The 20000-nt window shown below is 55.3% G+C and overlaps 1 protein-coding gene and 1 pseudogene across 1 annotated transcript in view; one reads left to right on the forward strand and one right to left on the reverse strand.

The window, feature by feature from the left end:
• Nucleotides 1-447, reverse strand: part of LOC144309399 (NHP2-like protein 1 pseudogene) — an 867-nt pseudogene extending 420 nt beyond the window's left edge.
• Nucleotides 448-13943: 13496 nt separating this feature from the next.
• Nucleotides 13944-20000, forward strand: part of LOC144309401 (uncharacterized) — a 22226-nt gene continuing 16169 nt past the window's right edge. Inside the window, exons 1-2 of the mRNA XM_077890472.1 lie at nt 13944-14028; nt 16704-17505. Coding sequence (XP_077746598.1) covers nt 13944-14028; nt 16704-17395 — 777 coding nt within the window. The 3' untranslated portion in view covers nt 17396-17505. The remainder of the gene's footprint in view (nt 14029-16703; nt 17506-20000) is intronic.

Raw genomic sequence — 20000 nt, forward strand, 5'->3', positions numbered from 1 at the left:
TTGGTGGCTTCGTGGGCTCCTTTCCGAAGCTGCTTGTAGTTACGGGACTGCTGAACACGCGTCCAGGAGTTTCTTGGGGAGGTGGGCATCTGCCAGGGGGTAGGCCTTCGGATTCACATCAGCCTCAGTCATCTCTGCGTATCCGCGGTCCCTGTGGGTTTCCTGTAAAAAGACGTGTCCTGGGAGCTACCTATCACCGTCACACTTCATACGGATAACCGGTTTTGTCCCCACGCGCCCCCGCCCCCGCCGCCGTTGGGGTGGGCGGTGGGATGTGCTGTGCTCCCGTCACAGTTTGTGGGCCTGGAATGGTGGTGATCGAGATAGACCCTTCCGCCACCTCATTACAAAGAAACAAGACACGTGTGGTGTCTTGTTAGACCCACAGGCACAGAAAAGAAAAGGAGAACTACTTATCCCCTTGCTCCACCGGGACCCACCCGGATGCCATGCCCATGCCGGAGGGTCCGGGCCCCGAGGGACGGGCGTACTCAACTTTGCTGTGAACTCAACGGATTAGTGGAGTTGTGCCTCTGAGGATTTGTCCACGGAAACTACTTCAAATGATCGATTTTGTCCGTCTCGTGTACTTTTCCTTGTGACGAGCAAGCAGGTTAAAAAAAAAGAAAAAGAAAAAAATGAAAAAAGGGGGGAATCCCTGCGTGGCGCAGCGGTTTGGCGCCTGCCCTTGGCCCAGGGCGCGATCCTGGAGACCCGGGATCGAGTCCCACGTCGGGCTCCCGGTGCATGGAGCCTGCTTCTCTCTCTGCCTATGTCTCTGCCTCTCTTTCTCTCTCTCTCTCTCTCTCTCTCTCTCTCTCTCTCTCTCTCTCTCTCCCCCCCCGACTATCATAAATAAATAAATAAATAAATAAATAAATAAATAAATAAATAAATAAATAAAAGTCTATAGGTTAAACTTTTACAATAGCTTCCCAAATCTTTGGTGACCTGGAACTTTGAAGGTGTAACTAGCTTAATTGATAAATTGGGTTCAGTTCATCGGATACCTGGCGTCTGTCTTTCCAACAGAAAGGTAAAATACTAAAGTGTGAGTCAGTAAGACACCCAAGGTGGTTTTTTTGTTTTGTGGTGTTGTGTTTTCCTCCCCCACCCCTTGCCCTTTTCTTCCTCCCCCCCCCTCCCCCCACCTCAGTTTTTGTGTTTCTCTTTTGTCTGATTCAGGAAACCTGCAGATACCTGGGTGTGTCAGTAAACGTGTTTCAGGTTGGTTTGTTCGTTTCTCTTTTCCTTCCTCTTTTTTTTTTTTTAATTTTAATTCACAATTCATCACACACACACACACACACACACACACACACACACACACACACGGGCAGAGGGAGAAGCGGGCACCCTGCAGGACCGCTGAGCCACCCAGGGATCCCCTGTTTCGTGCTTCCTTCACAATTGTATCATACAGGGCAGCCCAGCCCGTGTGGCTCAGCGTTTTAGTGCCGCCTTCAGCCCAGGGCGTGATCCTGGAGTCCCGGGATCGAGTCCCACGTCAGGCTCCCTGCACTGGAGCCTGCTTCTCCCTCTGTGTCTTTGCCCCCCCCCCCCTCTCTCTCTTAAATCTTAAAAAAAAAAATTGTGTCCTACATGTTAGGTTTTTACAAAATGAACAGCGGAGAAATAAAAAACCAGCAGAGCCAGGCAGTAGGTAGGAGAGTGCTTTAATGGGGAGCGCTCCTGGGCGAGGTTCCATGACTCGGAGAGGTGGCCAGAGTCAGGGAAGTCGCGCGGGGTTGGGGACTGTGGGGGTTTTGAAGCCTTCTTGGTTCCGACTCTGGATCCGGGTGGGTCCCTAGCCAAATTAGACAAGGGAACACCGTGTCCTTAGGTGATTGGCTGGGAGTAGGGGGGGGATAGTATCAGACGATGGGGAGGGGGCGGGGGCGGTTCCTGGATGGAAAGTTTCGGTTTCCCATCTAGGCTTCGACTCACTGGAGATGATGTGGTGGTCAGGGATGCTTTGACGGGAAGATCAGCCATTTTGACCCAGTTTGAGATGTCCGCCATTTTGGGTGCCCCTGTCTCTCAGCCAGCCCAACAATACATACACAAACACACACACACACACACACACACACACACACACACACGTGTTTCTAAAAACTATCACATGTATTCATACATTTGACAATCTAAGGATTTCTGGTACGATAGACAATGTGCCCGTGGTTCCTACTGACTTTTCACCAGAGACTGAGGTTTCTAGGAGTTAACAGTCTGCCGCCTGGGTGGCTCAGCGGTTGAGGGGTTGAGCATCGGCCTTTGGGTCAGGGCCCAATTCTGGGGCGGCGGGGGGGGAGGTATCCGAGTCCGGACCCCTTTCCACATCTGGCTCCTTGTGGGGAGCCTGCTTCTGCCTATGTCTCTGTCTCTGTCTCCCTCCCTCCCTCTCTTCCCCCTTCACAAAGTTCTCTCTCTCTCTCTCTCTCTCTCTCTCTCTCTCTCTCTCTCCTCTCTCAAAAAGTGTAAAATAAGTACAATTTTAAAAAATCTGCCACATGGAATCGAGACTACTGGTTAACGATAAGGAAAACAACCTCTGTGTGTGAGATAGTAGGAGACATGTAGAATAGATACAAGGCATGAAAATACGGGTGGTGGTGGTGGTGGTTAAAGAAAATGAATCGGGGATCCCTGGGTGGCGCAGTGGTTTGGCGCCTGCCTTTGGCCCAGGGCACGATCCTGGAGACCTGGGATCGAATCCCACATCAGGCTCCCGGTGCATGGAGCCTGCTTCTCCCTCTGCCTGTGTCTCTGCCTCTCTCTCTCTCTCTCTCTCTCTCTCTCTCTGTGACTATCATAAATAAATAAAATAAAATAAAATAAAATAAAATAAAATAAAATAAAAAAGAAAATGAATCTGTCCTGAAATGACTCTGGCTTTTTTTTTTTTTTTTTTAAGATTTTATTTACTTATTCACGAGAGACACAGGGACAGGCAGAGACAAGGGAAGCAGGCTCTATGCGAGGACCCTGATATGGGACTCGGTCCCAGGAGTCTGGGATCACGCCCTGAGCTGAAGCCAGACGCTCAAACGCTGAGGCACAGGGGCGTCCCAAAGCCTGGCTATTTAGAGAAAGAACACTTAAGACTGACGGAATGGAAAAAGAAATTATAGAAGGGATTTATGAAGGAGATTTTTGAGATTTGTTTTTTGTTTTCTGTTTTTTATTTTTTTGGATTTTATTTATGTATTCATGGGAGAGAGACAGAGAGAGAGACAGAGAGAAGGAGAGAGAGTAACAGAGACAGAGAGAGACAGAGAGAAAGACAGAGAAAGAGAGAGACAAAGAGAGACAGAGGCACAGAGACAGAGACACAGAGAGATAGAGAGAGACAGAGAAAGCAAGACAGAGACAAAGAGAGACAGAGATAGAGAAAGAGAGAGACACAGAGAAGGAGAGAGACAGGGAGAGAGAGAGAGACAAAGAGAGAGACAGAGAGATAAAGAGAGACAGAAGGGGAGAGAGACACAGAGAAAAGAGAGGCAGAGAGATAAACAGAGGCAGAGACAGAGACAGAGAGAAGGGGAGAGAGAGACAAAGAGAGAGAGACAGAGAAAAGAGAGGCAGAGAGACACAGAGAGACAGACACAGAGAGAGGCAGAGACAGAGAAAGAGAGAGAGACAGAGAGAAGGGGAGAGAGAGACAAAGAGACAGAGAAAAGGGGCAGAGAGATAAAGAGAGACAGAGACAGAGAGACAGACACAGAGACACAGTGAGGCAGAGACAGAGAAAGAGAGAGACAGACAGAGAGACACACACACAGAGAGAGAGAGAGAGAGGCAGAGACACAGGCAGGGGAAGAAGTAGGCTCCACGTGGGGAGCCCGATGTGGGTCTGGATCCCAGGACCCTTGGGATCAGGCCCTGAGCCAAAGGCAGACCTTCCACCGCTGAGCCACCCAAGGCGTCCCAGAAGCAGACTCTTTGAAAAGGGATTGCAGGCGTGGTCAGGACGGACTGAGATTGGGAGAAGTGGGTTTTACTACTACACTGGTGTACAACTGAGATTTGGCTCTTCTCTCTGCTAAAATGGCGAGATTCTCTTGCATTGGTAGTCTACTCTCGATAAGAGTGTGAACAGAGAAGAAAAGACAAAGACAAGGTGCTTTTTTGTTTGGTTGGTTGGCTTGGTTTGGTGTGGTTTGGTTGGGGGTTTTTTGTTTGTTTTTTGGGGTGTGTGTGTGTGTGTGTGTGTGTGTCTCTCCCTTTACCTGCCCAGAACAGCAAGGTTTTTAGATTCCCTTTTTTTTTTTTTTTGGTTGTTCTTGTTTCACTTTTTTTGGTATTTACTTATTTATTTTATTTTTTGGGTTCGTTTGTATCCGGTCTTCCCCTACTACGTAAGAGTGAAAACTTCTCCACGGTAAAGGAGCTTCATTTTGGGGACAACTCTAAAAGCACCTGTAGAATCTCCTAGGGGCCACCTCGGCGAAAGAGACACTGAAGATTTCCGTTTTGTTATGATCCGTGATCCTTTGTAGGCATGTGCCTTGAAAACTTCTGAGATGTTTTTGGTTGGCTGGTTGGCTGCCTGTCTGTCTGTCTGTCTACTGGTCCCTTCACCCGTTCGTGGATTCTCAGCGGATCCCAGAATGCCAAACCCTAAATAGAGTCTCTTGACTACTATAGGTCGTTTACCTGCTATGGGAAGGCACATGAGAAGCACTGTCAGACAAAGAACCATAAGCCCTCTTAGATTACATTGTGTGGGTGAATGCTGCCGGTGTTCCGAACAGGAAATGAAATTCCTAAACTTGTAACGTGTCCTGGTAGAGTGCCGTCACTCCACATTCGAACTGTTTAAATGCTCTGCGTACGTGCATGTGTGTTGTGTGTGTATGTGTGTGTGACAGAAACTGGTCGGATTTTCCTCTCGACTGCATTATAATGAATTCTCATTGGGTCTTTAGGCACGTCCATCCGTGGGTGACCTCCCTGTCACGTGCAGGTGTTGTTAGGAAGGTCTTGCAACAATGCGGTCCACTTTTCAGAAGATTCGCGGAAAGGACTCTGGACGAATCCCGGTGTCTGGTCACCCTGAGATTGTCCAACTACATACAGTAGGAGTTGCCGGAACTAATGAAAAAGCTGCGTGGAAACCGAACAGAAAGGAACAACGTGGAACTGAATGAGGTCCACGAAACCCTGAACAGAGTTCAGAAACTCTCAGTGAGTCATCTTCCTTTTTTTTGGCGATTGTTAAATCCTCTTCAGAAGGTCGGTGGGAATCCGTGCTCATTGCAACCAGACACCGTTGGAAGGATCCGCTGTATCACCAAGGCCTTCCTTGAGTAGAATGGCGTCTGTTTTTCTTTCTTTCGACCTCCCCCGGTCCCCACGCCGCCCTCCCCTCCCTTTCTCCCCCCCGCCCCCCACCCGGCCCCGGCCCCGGCCCCGGCCCCCGGGGTCCATTTGTCAAAGTGATCTCTATTGACCGAGCGGGCCAGGGGCCCCTGGAATCGCATCCTAAGACTCAGATAGGATCAGACAGCCTGGAGACGCTCAGATCCACTTCTCGGGAGCCACCCGAGCCCCTCGGAAACCGTGAGCCTGATACCTTCCTTCCAGAGGTCGCCGCGGCCTCACTGGGCGAGTCAAGAGTGCCACCTCCTGGCGGACGAAACCGAGAGTCAGCTGCTTAACCCCAGCGAGCCTCCCAGGTTGCCCCTACGAGGTGCTTGGAAATGCTGAGGCTCAACGACACCGGAACCACAACAACCGGAAGAACAGAAAAGAAGAGCAAAAGAAATGCTGAAGTTCTTCCTTCTGGCCTTGCCTTTACAGGAGTGTGCCGTCTGCGACCACGCCTGTCTCCGCGGACAGGAAGAAAAGAGTCCAGATGGCTGAACCGGGGTTCTGCACTCTGCGGACCACAGGAACCCCCTCCAGCCTGACCCAGGAACTCCCTTACTCTGAGCCAGGGACAGGAGGTCTTGTTTTGTGTTTCGGTTGTGGTCCAAAAGACAGGCGTCACCTACGATGGAACCTTGTAACCCTTTCTAAGCCTAGAGTCGCTCAGCGGCATTACATACGTTCACACATCCTCCTCGCCAAGTTATCTTTCCATTCCATTTTTTTACTCTCTTTTTTGAAACTCTTTAAATTTTATTTATTTATTTGTTCGTTCGTGCATGCATTCATTCATTCATTCATTGTTTGTTTGTTTATTATTTTAAAGGATTTTTTTATTGAGAGAGAGAGAGAGAGAGAGAGAGAGAGAGAGAGAGAGAGGCAGAGACACAGAGGGAGAAGCAGGCTCCATGCAGGGAGCCCGATGTGGGACTGGATCCCGGGTCTCCAGGATCACACCCCAGGCTGCAGGTGGCGCCAAACCGCTGCGCCACCGGGGCTGCCCTCCATTTTTTTACTCTTAAGTTTAATTTCTTACACTGTATTGATCGGGCACCCGATCTCTCTCTCTCTCTCTCTCTCTCTCGAATAAATAAATTAAATATTTAAAAAATAAATGAATAAATAAACTGTATTTATTCACGGGAGACACACAGAGAGAGGCCGGGACGCAGGCAGAGGGAGAAGCAGGCTCCACGCGGGGGGGGGGGGGGGGGGCCCGGTGCGGTGCTGGATCCCCAAAAAGCCGTGATGACGCCCGCCCGGAGCCCAGTCGAAGGCAGACGCTCAAACTCGGGTATGCCACCCGAGCACACCTCGTCCGCACCTCTTCCTTCCCACCGCCACCCACCCTCTTGTGCGTTCGTCGGGTTCCCACACACAGGACCTCGTCCTCCAGGTGTATCCCTAGACACACCCTAGCACCCTAGGATCCCCAACGAGGGAATAGGTTCAGATGGGACCGATGCTCATGTGACCGTGCTCCTGTTTGAGGACTGTCCTCGGTTGCTGTAGCGGTGACGGCGAGACAAAGGGTCTCTCTCCACACACCGCACAGGCGGGTGGGGGGCATGCCCCGAGTGGGGCAGATGTCCCCATCCCAAGGAGGCGGAGGAGGAAAGCCACCCCAAGGCCCCTCTTTGGTGCCTGTCCTGTGTCAGGAAACGCTACTGACCTGGGTGGATCCGGACCAGGCTGTGTCCGTCCCAGCTGCCCTGGGATCCCACACTCCTCACACCTGGACCCACCGGTGTGGCGCCTGCCTTTCCGGCTCTGCCTGCCTGCCTGACTATCTCTGCATCCAACTTGCAACTTTCAGTCCGTGAGCTTAGGGGCTTCGACTCTCTGGGTCTTGCTAGAACCCAAACAGAGAAAGACGTTTGCCATACCATAGATACCACTTTCAATTAAGCATCTGTGAAATGATGATTATGGAGGAAGGAAATTCTCAGCCTTGAACGTTTCTGGGCCCTGCTCCATTGGCTTTCACACTGACCCAGGCCCAAACGGCTCCCAGAAAACTCAGCACTAGTTGGGCTCTATTTCCGTGCCACTGAGTGCACGTTGCCTGTCTGCCTCCCCTAAAAAGTCAAGCAACGGGGATGCCTGGGTAGCTCCGTGTTCAGCATCTGCCTTGAGGTCAGTCATCATCCTGGGGTCCTGGGGCCCCGACTCCCACTTGGGGCTCCCCGCGGGGAGCCTGCTTCTCTCTGCATCTGTCAATACCTGTCTCTGTGTGTCTCTCATGGATAAATAAAGAACATCTCTAAAACAGGAAAGAATGAATGATTAATTAAAAGGACTGACTGACTGGACTGATCGACTGACCGACCGACCGGCTGAATGAATGTATACATAAGCAAGCCAGGAAGGAAGCAAGCAAGCAAGCAAATAAATGAACAAATGGAATCGATGAAGGGCTGCGTGGCTGCTGGCTGGCACTGTGGGTGGAGTGTGGGACTCTATATTTCTCGGTTGTGAGGACGAGCCCTAACCTGGGTGTAAACATCGCATACACCTAAAATCTTTTGAAAATAAAACAATGAAAAGAAAAGAAAAGAAAAGAAAAGAAAAGAAAAGAAAAGAAAAGAAAAGAAAAGAAAAAGGTGGGCAGCCCGGGTGGCTCGGCGGTTGAGCGCGGCCTTCAGCCCGGGGCCTGATCCTGGAGGCCCGGCATCAGAGTCCCACGTCGGGCTCCCAGCATGGAGCCTGCTTCTCCCTCTGCCTGTGTGTCGGTCCGACTCTCCCACTCACTGTGTCTCAGGAGAAAATAAACAGAATCTTTACAAAAAGGGAAAAGAAGTTGTTTTGTTTTGTTTTGTTTTGTTTTGTTTTGTTTTGTTTCGATCGGATTGATCGATCGCTAAAAGGCAACCTGCCAAAACTGACGATGAGAAAACGGAAGAAAACCTTCCTGGTTCCCATAGAGTTCAAGCCCTACAGCCTTGCCCGTACCAAGATCAGAGAATAAACTGTCCACTCTCTACGGCGTCCCTCCTCCCGAGGACGCCCCAGCTCCTTATGGAGCATGCACACGCACGTGCACACGCACGCAGAAAAGCGGGGTGAACCGAACCAGACCCTAGAGAACCCTGCAGCGAAGGTTGAGCACAGGACACCCCCACCCCCCCGCCAGCCACAGGAAACTCCGGCAGGCTACCACTGGACTGCTTAGGGGGCCTATACTTACTTGCAAGTGCTCGCTGACCTGGGACACGTGGAAGGGGAACCTGAGGCTCAGATGGCCCGAACCGGGTGAATGGGGTGCTTTGCTCATGCCTCAATGCTATGCTCTCCACGATTAGAGAAAGCTGGCAATGAGGCCAGCCCAGGGACCGGAACCTAACCTAGGAATCCCTCTGGTTCCATCAGTCATGTCCCGACTGTTGGTGAGTGAGGAACCAGTGCTCGGCTCACTCGGGGAGACAGACGCTCTGGTCTTCTTCGGGTTGGGTTGTTGCTGCGGCTTTGGGTATCTTTGCAGGAAACCGGCCTCTTCTCTTTCGAAATGGAAACCAAAGGATGGACGGGGTCCGGACCCGGTCACGCTCGCTGGCCACTGGAGTTGTTGTCAACCAGCCAGCGGGGAGATCGGAACATCGGGTCTTTCGTGACCTCTCCACAGATAGATAGGAGTGAGACCAAGGCTAGATACTTTGTTGGCGTCTCGTCTGTGTCTACGTGTCCCTGTGGGTTCTACGAGGGAGAGGTTTCCTCTACCTCCGGATGCTATATTGCTAACATCCCTTTGTAAAGGAACTGTAGCTTATGGGATCCCTGGGTGGCGCAGCGGTTTGGCGCCTGCCTTTGGCCCAGGGCGCGATCCTGGAGACCCGGGATCGAATCCCACGTCGGGCTCCCGGTGCATGGAGCCTGCTTCTCCTTCTGCCTATGTCTCTGCCTCTCTCTCTCTCTCTCTCTCTCTCTCTCTCTGTGACTATCATAAATAAATAAAAATTAAAAAAAAGAAAAAAAAAAAGGAACTGTAGGTTAGGAGTTCAAAGGCTGGCGCGGGTAAACATCATCGGAACAGGACAGCTCGGAGCGATAAGGACGAGTGCCAATATTTCACAAGTTCCCACGATCTGGGATGAAGTTCTGTTCGTTCGTTCCCGATCATGCGGGTCTGGGATCCTTTCCTGCATCCGTCTCCTTGCGGGGGGGGGGGGGGGGGGGGGGGGGGGACCTGCTTCTGCCCATGTCTCTGTCTCTGTCTCTCTCTCACACACAGGAATAAAGAAACAAAATAGTGTAAAAAAGGAAAGATGCTCGGTCTCCCACTCTCTCCCTCTCCCTCCTCCTCCTCCTCCCCCTTCCCCCCTTCACACAGTGCTCTCTCTCTGAAAGGAAGTTAATATATTACAATTTTGCAAAAGCCTGCCAATGGAATGGAGACTACTGGAGAACGAGAAGGAAAACAATTCCGTGTGTGACAAGTAGGAGATGTGTAGGAAACGTACAAGGCGTGAGAATACATGTTTTGGTGAGGGAAAAGAAAATAATTCTGTCCTGAAATGAGCCTGGCTATTTTTTTCTTTTTTAAGATTTTATTTACTTATTCAGAAGGAAGGGAGTGGAGGGAGGGAGGGAGGGAGGGAGGGAGGGAGGGAGAGAGGGAGGGAGGGAGGGAGAGAGGGAGGCAGAGAGAGGGAAAAGAAGGCTCCATGCAAGGAGCCCGCTATGGGACCCGATCCCGGGAGTCCGGGATCACGTCCTGAGCCAAAGGCAGAGGCTTAACCACTGAAACACCCAGGCGTCCCGGAAGCAGATTTTTTTGAAAAGGAATTGTAGGCATGGTCAGGACAGACTGAGATTGGGAGAAGTGAGCTTTACTAGTACACTGGTATAGCATTAAGACTCGGCTCTTGTCTCTGTTAAAATGAAGAGATTTCCTTGCGTTGGTAGTCTCATCATGGCAAGGGATTGTGAACAGAGAAGAGAAAAATATATTATTATTATTTTCTCTCTCCGGACCAGCCAGGTTTTTATATTCCTTTTTATCCGCGAATTACCTCCGTGAGAGAGTGAAAACTTCTCAATATTAAAGGAGCTACATTTTGGAGACAACTCTGTAAGCTCCTGTGGAATCTCCTAGGGCCACCCTGGCGAAACAGATACTGACATTGTTTTCAGTTTTGTAATGACCCGTGATCCTTTATAGGCCCGGGCCTTGAAAGCTTCTGAGATGTTGGTTGGTTGGTTGGTTGGTTGGTTGGTTGGATGGATGGATGGATGGTTTGTGTATCTGGCTGGTCGGCTGGCTGCCCGGCTGTTTGCTGGTTCCTTCATCCGGTCATGGATTTTCAGCGGATCCCAGAAAAGTCTAGCCCTAGGTTGAGTCTCTTGACTAACATAGGTCGTTTACCTGCTATGTGAAGGCACGTGAGAAGCAGCGTCAGACAAAGAATCATAAGCCCTCTTAGATTATATTGGTTGCGTGAATGCTGTGGGTGTTCCAAAAGCGACGTAAATTCGTTAAGTGGTAACGTGCCCTGGTACATTGTTAAAATGCCGTGTGTGACAAATCATAATCCGTTTTTCTTCTCGACTGCACTCTAGCCAACTCTCCTCGGGTCTTTAACCACGTTCACCGGTGACCGCCATGTCATGTACATGCCACGTTCTGACGCTCTTGCAAAAACAAACAAAACACACACACACACACACACACACACACACACACATTTATTTATTTATTTATTTATTTATTTATTTTTTATTTATCCCAGATTCCAGAAGAACCACGCAAAGGACTTTTGACACATCTCAGTTTCTGGTCACCCTGAGATCATCGAACAACAGTATGAATTGCCAGAACTAGTGAAATAGCTGCATTTACCCAGAACAAAACCAGGGACTTCTGGGTGCCTCAGCGGTGGAGCCTCTGCCTTGGGCTTAAGGCGTGACCCCGGAGTCCCGGGTTCGAGTCCCGCATCGGGCTCCCTGCATGGGGCCTGCTTCTCTCTCTCTCTCTCTCTCTCTCTCTCTCTCTCTCTCTCTCATACATAAATAAAATCTTAAACAAACAGAACTAAAAGGAACAACATGGAACTGAAAAGAGCGAAAGACAATGATGACCGGTTTCTTTGTTTTTGTTTTTTAAAGACTTTATTTAGTTATTCACGAGAGACACAATGAGAGAGAGGCAGAGACACAGGCAGAGGGAGAAGCAGGCTCTGCAGGGAGAGACCGATGAGGGACTCCAGGATCACACCCTGAGCCAAAGACAGCTGCTCCCACCGCTGAACCACCCAGGCGTCCTGATGACCCTTTTTTAAAGACTCTTGTTCAAATCACTGCTGATCCCCTCATGTTTGCTCTTCCAGTTTGAAGGAAACTTTGTCTGTAGAGATATCTATACCTTAGAGAAATTGGAGGAACGAGTGAGTTTGTAAACAAATTAAAATCCTTATCCTTGGGCAGCCCTGGTGACTCAGCGGTTTAGCGCTGCCTTCAGCCCAGGCCGTGATCCTGGAGACCCTGCATGGAGCCTGCTTCTCCCTCTGCCTGTGTCTCTGCCTCTCTCTCTCTCTCTCTCTCTCTCTCTCTCTGTGTGTGCGTTTGTGTCTCTCATGAATAAATACATAAAATCTAAAGAAAAAAAAATCTTTAAAATCCTTATCTTTTCTCCCTACCTGTGACCCGTCAGTGTTCAGAAACTCTCAGTGAGTTATCTTTTTTCTTTTCTTTTCTTTTCTTTTCTTTTCTTTTTTTCTTTTTCTCTCTTTCTCTCTCTTTTTCTAATGAGTTATCTTTCTTTTATGGCAATTGCCAATCACCTGCGTGAGGTCTGTTCCGTGGGAATATGTTCTCATTGTGACCGGCCACTGTTGGAAGAATCCCTTGTATCACCAAGACCTGCCTTCCTTGAGTGCAATGGCATCTGTTTTTCTTTTCTCTTCTCTTCCTCCGCCCCCCCCCCCCCCCCCCCCCGCCCCGGTTTATTTTTCAGAGTGATCTCTACTCCCAACGTAGGGCTCGCACTCACGGCCTGGAGGTCAAGAGTCGTGCTCACTACTGACCGAGCGGGCCAGGGGCCCCTGGAATCGCATCCTAAGACTCAGATAGGATCAGACAGCCTGGAGACACTCAGATCCACTTCTCGGGAGCCACCCGAGCCCCTCGGAAACCGTGAGCCTGATACCTTCCTTCCAGAGGTCGCCGCGGCCTCACTGGGCGAGTCAAGAGTGCCACCTCCTGGCGGATGAAACCGAGAGTCAGCTGCTTAACCCCAGCGAGCCTCCCAGGTTGCCCCTACGAGGTGCTTGGAAATGCGGAGGTTCTTCCCTCTTGCCTTGCTTTTTTTTTTTTTTTTTCTTTTTTTTATTTATTTACTTATGATAGTCACACAGAGAGAGAGAGGCAGAGACACAGGCAGAGGGAGAAGCAGGCTCCATGCACCGGGAGCCTGATATGGGATTCGATCCCGGGTCTCCAGGATCGCGCCCTGGGCCAAAGGCAGGCGCCAAACGGCTGCGCCACCCAGGGATCCCCTCTTGCCTTGCTTTTGCAGGGCTGACGACAGTGACCACGTCTGTCTACCTGGCGAGGCAGAAACAATTCCAGGTTGCTGAACCCTGGTTTTCCACACTGCGGACGACAGGATATCACCCCCTCCCCCTCTTTCAACCTGACCCAGGAATTCCCTTACTCTGAGCCAAGGACAGGGTGGGGGGGTGGGGGGGGGGTCTTGTTGTTGTTGTTGTTTGTTTTTGTTTGTTTTGCTTTTCTTCCCCCCAGTTGTGGTAAAAAGAAAAATAGACGTCACCTAAAATGGAATGTTGTAGTCGTTTCTTTCTTTCTTTTTTTTAATATTTTATTTATTTATTCACGAGAGACACAGAGACAGAGACACAGGCAGAGGGAGAAGCAGACTCTATGCAGGGAGCCTGACGTGGGACTCGATCCTGGGTCTCCAGGATCAGGCCCTGGGCTGAAGGCAGACGCTAAACCGCTGAGCCACCCGGGGATCCCTGGACGCTCCACCGCTGAGCCACCCAGGCGCTCCATACATACTTAAGTTATTGAGAGTTTGTTCCTTCATTTTTCATCATCTCTAGACCCAACGTGGGGCTCAAACTCACAACCCTGACTGCAATCAAAAGTTGAGTGCTCTTCTGACGGAGCGGGCCTGCCGGGGCCTGGGGCCCGGGGCCCGGGCCGGGGGCCGGGAGCTTCTGCCCTTTCATGTTTTCAAGCTCAGAGTCACCTTTTGTCCGGGGAGGGCCCCACCCCCCAACCCCTCCGTGCGGAGGTGCCATCTGTCGGGCTGGTTCATGTTTGTCCATCTTCCTTACTCCTTTTAGTAGACAGAAGGTGGCTTGTGACACAGCCGGGGACTACTTCGAATGAGACTGAGGATTTCCCTTGGGAAGTGGGTGCGAGAGGGAGGACAGGTCGATGGGGAACCAGGAGACTGTTGGCCCGTCGCTTTAGAGGAAAGAGTGTCCTTGTTGGGCCCTCACCCAGGGTGGATGAGTCAGAACTGTCCCTGGCCAGGCCTCCCTTAGTCCTTCGCCCATATCACTCCATGCCTGTGTTTGGCCTCTGGACCCTAAGACACCACGGTGGTCATGTGTTTAACTCCCCATCAGATTCACCAGTCCCCGCCATGCCACGCCCTCCCAGACGCACCCCCACCCCTGGAAGGCATTAAGAGTGAGATGGCATCCTCCACATCCAGGATTGATTCCCAAAGGGTTTATTGGGGTTTCCTGGGTCAGGAAACCAGGAGGGGTCGCTTTTGGACCCCAAACAATGTGAGTTCTTCAGACATCCTCTTTGCCCTTCTCTTTCCCCCTCCCCTCCCCTCCTCTCCTCTCCTCTTCTCTTCTCTTTTCTTCTCTCCCCTCCCCCACAGCTTGGGAGCCGCAGCCTGAGGGTTTGGGGGAGGTGCAGAAAGCCATTCAATGGAGAGAAGTCCCAGGCTCGGACTTTAACAGACAGCCATGTGCATTTGAATGAAATGATTGAATGAGGGCCATTGGAATGGATGGCCCTGAACCTCCCTTCTGCCACCCGCCACCCTCCATCCCCACCCCCAACCAACCCTGAGTCCTCTGGTGGATTTGGAAATGGAAGGCCGGGGTGTGTGTGTGTGTGTGTGTGTGTGTGTGTGTGTGTTTACACGGACGCACCCGCGGAGGGTGGTGGGGCATGCTCACGTTGGCTCCTGCAAACTCCATTCATTCTGGGAATGTTCTGTTGTTTCTGCTGAGTTGCCAGTTGCTGCGATGAGCCAAGCTATACTCCTCCTGTTGCCGAGTTCTTAAAAAGGCCGAGTCTCCGGTTTTCTCGGTGAATGGACTGACCCACACCTTCCCATCCCGCCGGACCCCTTCTGCAAATACTTGCACTCAAAGGGTTCTTTCACCTCGTCCAGAAAACAAACAACAGCCACCCACACCCACCCCATTGCCACAGATACGCAACCCACACAACAAAACTCCAGCTGGCCTCCTTCTGCCTCCATGTACTTTATTTTATTTTTATTTTTTTAAATATTTTTATTTATTTATGATAGTCATAGAGAGAGAGAGAGAGAGAGAGAGAGAGAGACAGAGAGAGAGAGAGAGAGACAGAGAGAGAGGCAGAGACAGAGGCAGAGGGAGAAGCAGGCTCCATGCACAGGGAGGGAGCCCGACGTGGGATTCGATCCCGGGTCTCCAGGATCGCGCCCCGGGCCAAAGGCAGGCGCCAAACCGACCGCTGCGCCACCCAGGGATCCCCTCCACGGTACTTTAGAGAGTCACTGTCTTAGACGTGCCTTAGGCTCAAGGACTCGATGCGGTCTCCCTTTCTGTGGCACGGTCGGTCCCATCCATCCCCCGTTAGGCCCAAAGTAGAATTGCACGACCACACGGCTCACGGGAGCTGGAGAAGATATGCTAAGGTGACCGACCGGACCGACCGACCGACCGGATGGGAGCACTGTCCATTCGAAAGGAAGGACCTACGGGCCGAGGCGTCTATAAACACGCTCCCTGGAAGTCTTTGGCCTTCGCGTGCCTCTGATGAAATCATTGCTCCGGAAACTCCAGCATCTATAGCCGGTCTTGTCCATGGTCTTCTGACCATGACTCGTCCTCCGTTCGCCTGACGTTCTGCCCAATTGTCCGTCCACGGAGAAATTAGACCCCGTCCCGTGAGAGCCGAATCCGACTCCTCCGCTCACCCCCACGACAGAGAAGACTATGCCCAGGTCTGTGCCCGCCCATCTTCCCTTTCTCCTCCGCCAGGGCAGAAGAAAATGTGGCCCGCCCTCCCTTCTCCTGTCAAAAGTCCAATCTGACATAGGACTTGGATACGAAGGAAACCAGAGTACTGTTTTGAACCATAGACACGTTGATTGATTGAAGATTTTATGTAGGTAGTCCTGAGACGCACGCGCGCGCGCGCGCACGCACGCACGCACACGGACGGACGCACGCACGCACGCACACGGACGCACGCACGCACACGGACGGACGCACGCACGCACGCACGCACGCGGACGGACGCACGCACGGATGCACACAGAGGCAGAGACACAGGCAGAAGGAGAAGGAGACTCCATCCATGCAGGGATCACGCCCTGGGCCAAAGGCAGGCGCTCAACCGCTGAGCCACCCCGGCCTCCCTACCTGGAGACACTTTGATAGAGTAGCAGCAGCAGCAAAGAAACACACGCACACCGCCGCTCCCCCCACCCCCCCAGGTGAAAGAAGGTCCCGCTGACTCCCCTCCTTTTCCTCTGAGAAGAGAAGCACACCCTTTCTCCTGCCCCTGGAAGGTGCCTTGGAGGAGAGCGCCAGGAGGGGAGTGAATGACATTCTTCTCTTCAAGGACAGGAAGTTGAGCGTGAGCAGGAGAATTCTGGAGAAACAGATTGTGTTATAAGAAAGAAAGAAAGAAAGAAAGAAAGAAAGAAAGAAAGAAAGAAAAAGAAAATCCTTATGTTCTTTGAGCCTCCCCTCCCCCCCAGAATTGAGTTCCTCTTCCACGACCTCTTCTCATTCAACCCAATAGACAAGTATTTGGGGGGGGGGGGGTCAGGTCCCAGACGCTGAGAGGGTGGAGGTGAAGGTGGTGCGGGGGGGGGGGGGGGGCACACCGTCCTCTCCAGCGCCTTTGGTTCAGACCTCCTTCGTGACCTCCCTCCCTCCCTCCCTCCCTCCCTCCTTCGTCTTATAAATATATAAATAAAATCCTAAAGAAAAAGAAAAAAAAAAAAAAAAAAAAAGGAAGGACACGAGAAAAAACGGTGCATCCGTTGCCGTCCTAAGAGTCCTCGCCTGGTTTCGGCTCTACGTTCCCTCCCTGACCTCGGAAACGTGCCTGAGTCGTCCCGGGAGCCCCGCGCGGCGAGCGCGACCCCCTTTCCGGGCGGCAGCGGGCCCGGACGGACGGACGGACGGACGGACGGACGGGTTTTCCAAGGCTCCCCCGCCCCGGGAGGACGGGGGTTCGCGCGGTGCGCGGCCGTGTGCTCCCGGGGCCCTCCGCCGTCCCCGGGCCGAGAGGCGAGATCCGAGGCGCCCTGACGGCCTCGCCGCCCGGATCTGTCCCGCTGTCGTTCGCGCCGGTTGTCGGGTGCCACCTGGCGGCCGCTTTTATAGAGCGTGTCCCCTCCGGAGGCTCGGCGGCGACAGGCAAGGAACAGCTTTGGTGTCGGTTTCCCGGGGCCGAGTTCCAGGAGGAGGGCGGCTCCGGCGCGAGCGTCCGGCTGTCGCCGGGGCCTCGGCGCGCGATGCGCTCGCCGGAGATTGGACCTCCGGAGCTGCGAGGGAGTGTCGCCGTCGCCGCTGTCGCCGCTGTCGCCTCCGCCTCGCTCCCGGAGGAGGCCGTGCGGGCCGCCTGGGTGGGTCGACCAGCACCCGCCGGTGGCTCCTCCTCCGCCCGCGCGGACCGACCTGGGCCGCCTCGGGGGCGGGGGACAGGGTGTGTCCCGCCGTCCGTCCTGTGGCTCCGGGCGATCTTCGGGCCTTCCTTCCGTGTCACTCGGTTGTCTCCCGTGGTCACGCCCTGGCGACGGGGACCGGTCTGAGCCTGGAGGGGAAGCCCGTGGGTGGCGCGACAGACCCGGCTGCGGGCACGTGTGGGGGTCCCGGGCGTCGGACGCGATTTTCTCCCCTTTTTCCGAGGCCCGCTGCGGAGGTGGGTCCCGGGCGGTCGGACCGGGTGCCACGCGGGGGTGGGCGGGCCGTCCGTTCGGGCGTCCGGCCCCGGTGGCGATTCCCGGTGAGGCTGCCTCTGCCGCGCGTGGCCCTCCACCTCCCCTGGCCCGAGCCGGGGTTGGGGACGGCGGTAGGCACGGGGCGGTCCTGAGGGCCGCGGGGGACGGCCTCCGCACGGTGCCTGCCTCCGGAGAACTTTGATGATTTTTCAAAGTCTCCTCTCGGAGATCACTGGCGTGGCGGCGTGGCGGCGTGGCGGCGTGGGGGCGTCTCCACCGACCGCGTATCGCCCCTCCTCCCCTCCCCTCCCCTCCCCGCCCCCGTTCCCTGGGTCGACCAGATAGCCCTGGGGGCTCCGTGGGGTGGGGGTGGGGGGGCGCCGTGGGGCAGGTTTTGGGGACAGTTGGCCGTGTCACGGTCCCGGGAGGTCGCGGTGACCTGTGGCTGGTCCCCGCCGGCAGGCGCGGTTATTTTCTTGCCCGAAATGAACATTTTTTGTTGCCAGGTAGGTGCTGACACGTTGTGTTTCGGCGACAGGCAGACAGACGACAGGCAGACGTAAAAGACAGCCGGTCCGTCCGTCGCTCGCCGTAGAGATGTGGGCCTCTGGGCGCGGGTGGGGTTCCGGGCTTGACCGCGCGGCCGAGCCGGTCCCTGTCCTCGCTCGCTGGAGCCTGAGCCGTCCGCCTGGGCCTGCGCGCCGGCTCTCGTGCTGGACTCCAGGTGGCCCGGGTCGCGGTGTCGCCCTCCGGTCTCCGGCACCCGAGGGAGGGCGGTGTGGGCAGGTGGCGGTGGGTCTTTTACCCCCGTGCGCTCCATGCCGTGGGCACCCGGCCGTTGGCCGTGACAACCCCTGTCTCGCAAGGCTCCGTGCCGCGTGTCAGGCGTCCCCCGCTGTGTCTGGGGTTGTCCGGTCGCTCCTGCCCCCCCCCCCCCCCCGGGGGTCGAGGGGCTTGCCGGTGAGGCGGAAGCAGGTCCCCCCGGTCGCCGTCCTCGCTGGGCTTTTGCTCCTCGGGAAGCCCCCTCGGGGCCGCAGCTTGCTGCCGATCGATCGATGTGGTGATCTCGTGCTCTCCTGGGCCGGGCCTAAGCCGCGTCAGACGAGGGACGGGCGTCCACGGCGGATGCGACCGCTCTTCTCGTTCTGCCCGCGGGCCCCTCCCTCCCCGGCTCCTCCGCGCCCGGCCGTCGTGGCGGGTGCGCGGGGGGCGCGCGCCGGGGTTGGGGGTGGTGCGGACTCCGGCCCGACCCCGGCCTCCCGCCTTCTTGCCTCGCGGCGCTGGCGGGACCGGGGTCCTCGGACGCGGCGGACACTCTCGCCGGCCTTTCCCGAAGGCCCTGGGTCCGTGGCGAGCGGCCCTCCCCTCCTCCGCGGGGAGGGCCGGCCCGACGCCGCGCTGCTCACCGCCCGGCCTGGGCGCGCTTGAGCGCGTTGCGCCCGGCCCTCCGTGGTGCCCCTGGAGCGCTCCAGGTCGCCTCAGGTGCCTGAGGCCGAGCGGTGGCGTCGTTTCCTTCCCCGGCGACTCCCCTCGGGCTGCCGCCGCCGTCGTCGTCGGCGTGTCCGAGGAGCGGGTGGTGGAAGAAGTCGGCAAGGGAGGCGCACCCGTGCCCCTGGCGGGGGCGCGGGCGCCTCGTCTTCCTTTCCCCTCTCCTCTCCTCCCCCCCTCGCCGCGCCGGCGGGGGGTGGGTGGCGTGGGGCGGTGTGACTCGGAGGACTTGGCGGGGCTCGTGAGCGCCCGCGGCGGGCCGGGCCAGCGCCGCGGCGCTTGGCCAGCCCGAGGGGCTGCCCCTCTCTCCCGGCACGGGTCGTGTCCCCGTCTCCGTCCCTCTCTCTCGCCCGCCTCGCGGGAGGCGGGGAGCTCTCTCCTCTGGGCGGTGACGTGACCACGCCGTGCGCGGGCGAGGCGGGGGTGGCGTCCTCGAGGGGGCACCGGCCGCGAGCGCTCGGGGTTGCCCTGTGCCTGTCCCTTGCCGGAGATCCGCCCCCCGCCCCGCGAGCCCTGTCGGCCCCGGAGCGCCGCCTGGTGGGGCCCGTTTGGGAGGACGAACGGGTGGGGGCGATGCGCCCTCGGTGAGAAAGCCTTCTCTAGCGATCCGAGAGGGTGCCTTGGGGTACCGGAGCCCCCAGCCGCTGCCCCTCCTCTGCGCGTGTAGTGTGGCCAGCGACGCGGGGTTGGACTCCCGTCGCGACGTGTTTGGGCAGAGTGCCGCTCTTTGCCTACCTACCGCGGCCTGCGCCTCCCCCCTCCGAGACGGGGGAGGATCCCGCCGGGCCGGGCCGGCGTCCGGTGCGGGGTGTGTTGCCCGCGTGCGTGTGCGAGCGTGCGCGCGGCCGGGGGGTTGGGGCGGCCCGCCGTCCCCCCCCCCCCACGCCACTCACCCCGTGTGTGTGCGTGTGTGCCGCGCTAGCGGCCGGCTGGCTGTCTGGGCCGCCGCCCGCTCCCGAGCCGAGTCGCCGCCGGCGGTGGCTCGGCG

This window comes from Canis aureus, chromosome Y, assembly GCF_053574225.1.
Source record: "Canis aureus isolate CA01 chromosome Y, VMU_Caureus_v.1.0, whole genome shotgun sequence".
NCBI classification, from domain to species: Eukaryota; Metazoa; Chordata; class Mammalia; order Carnivora; family Canidae; genus Canis; species Canis aureus.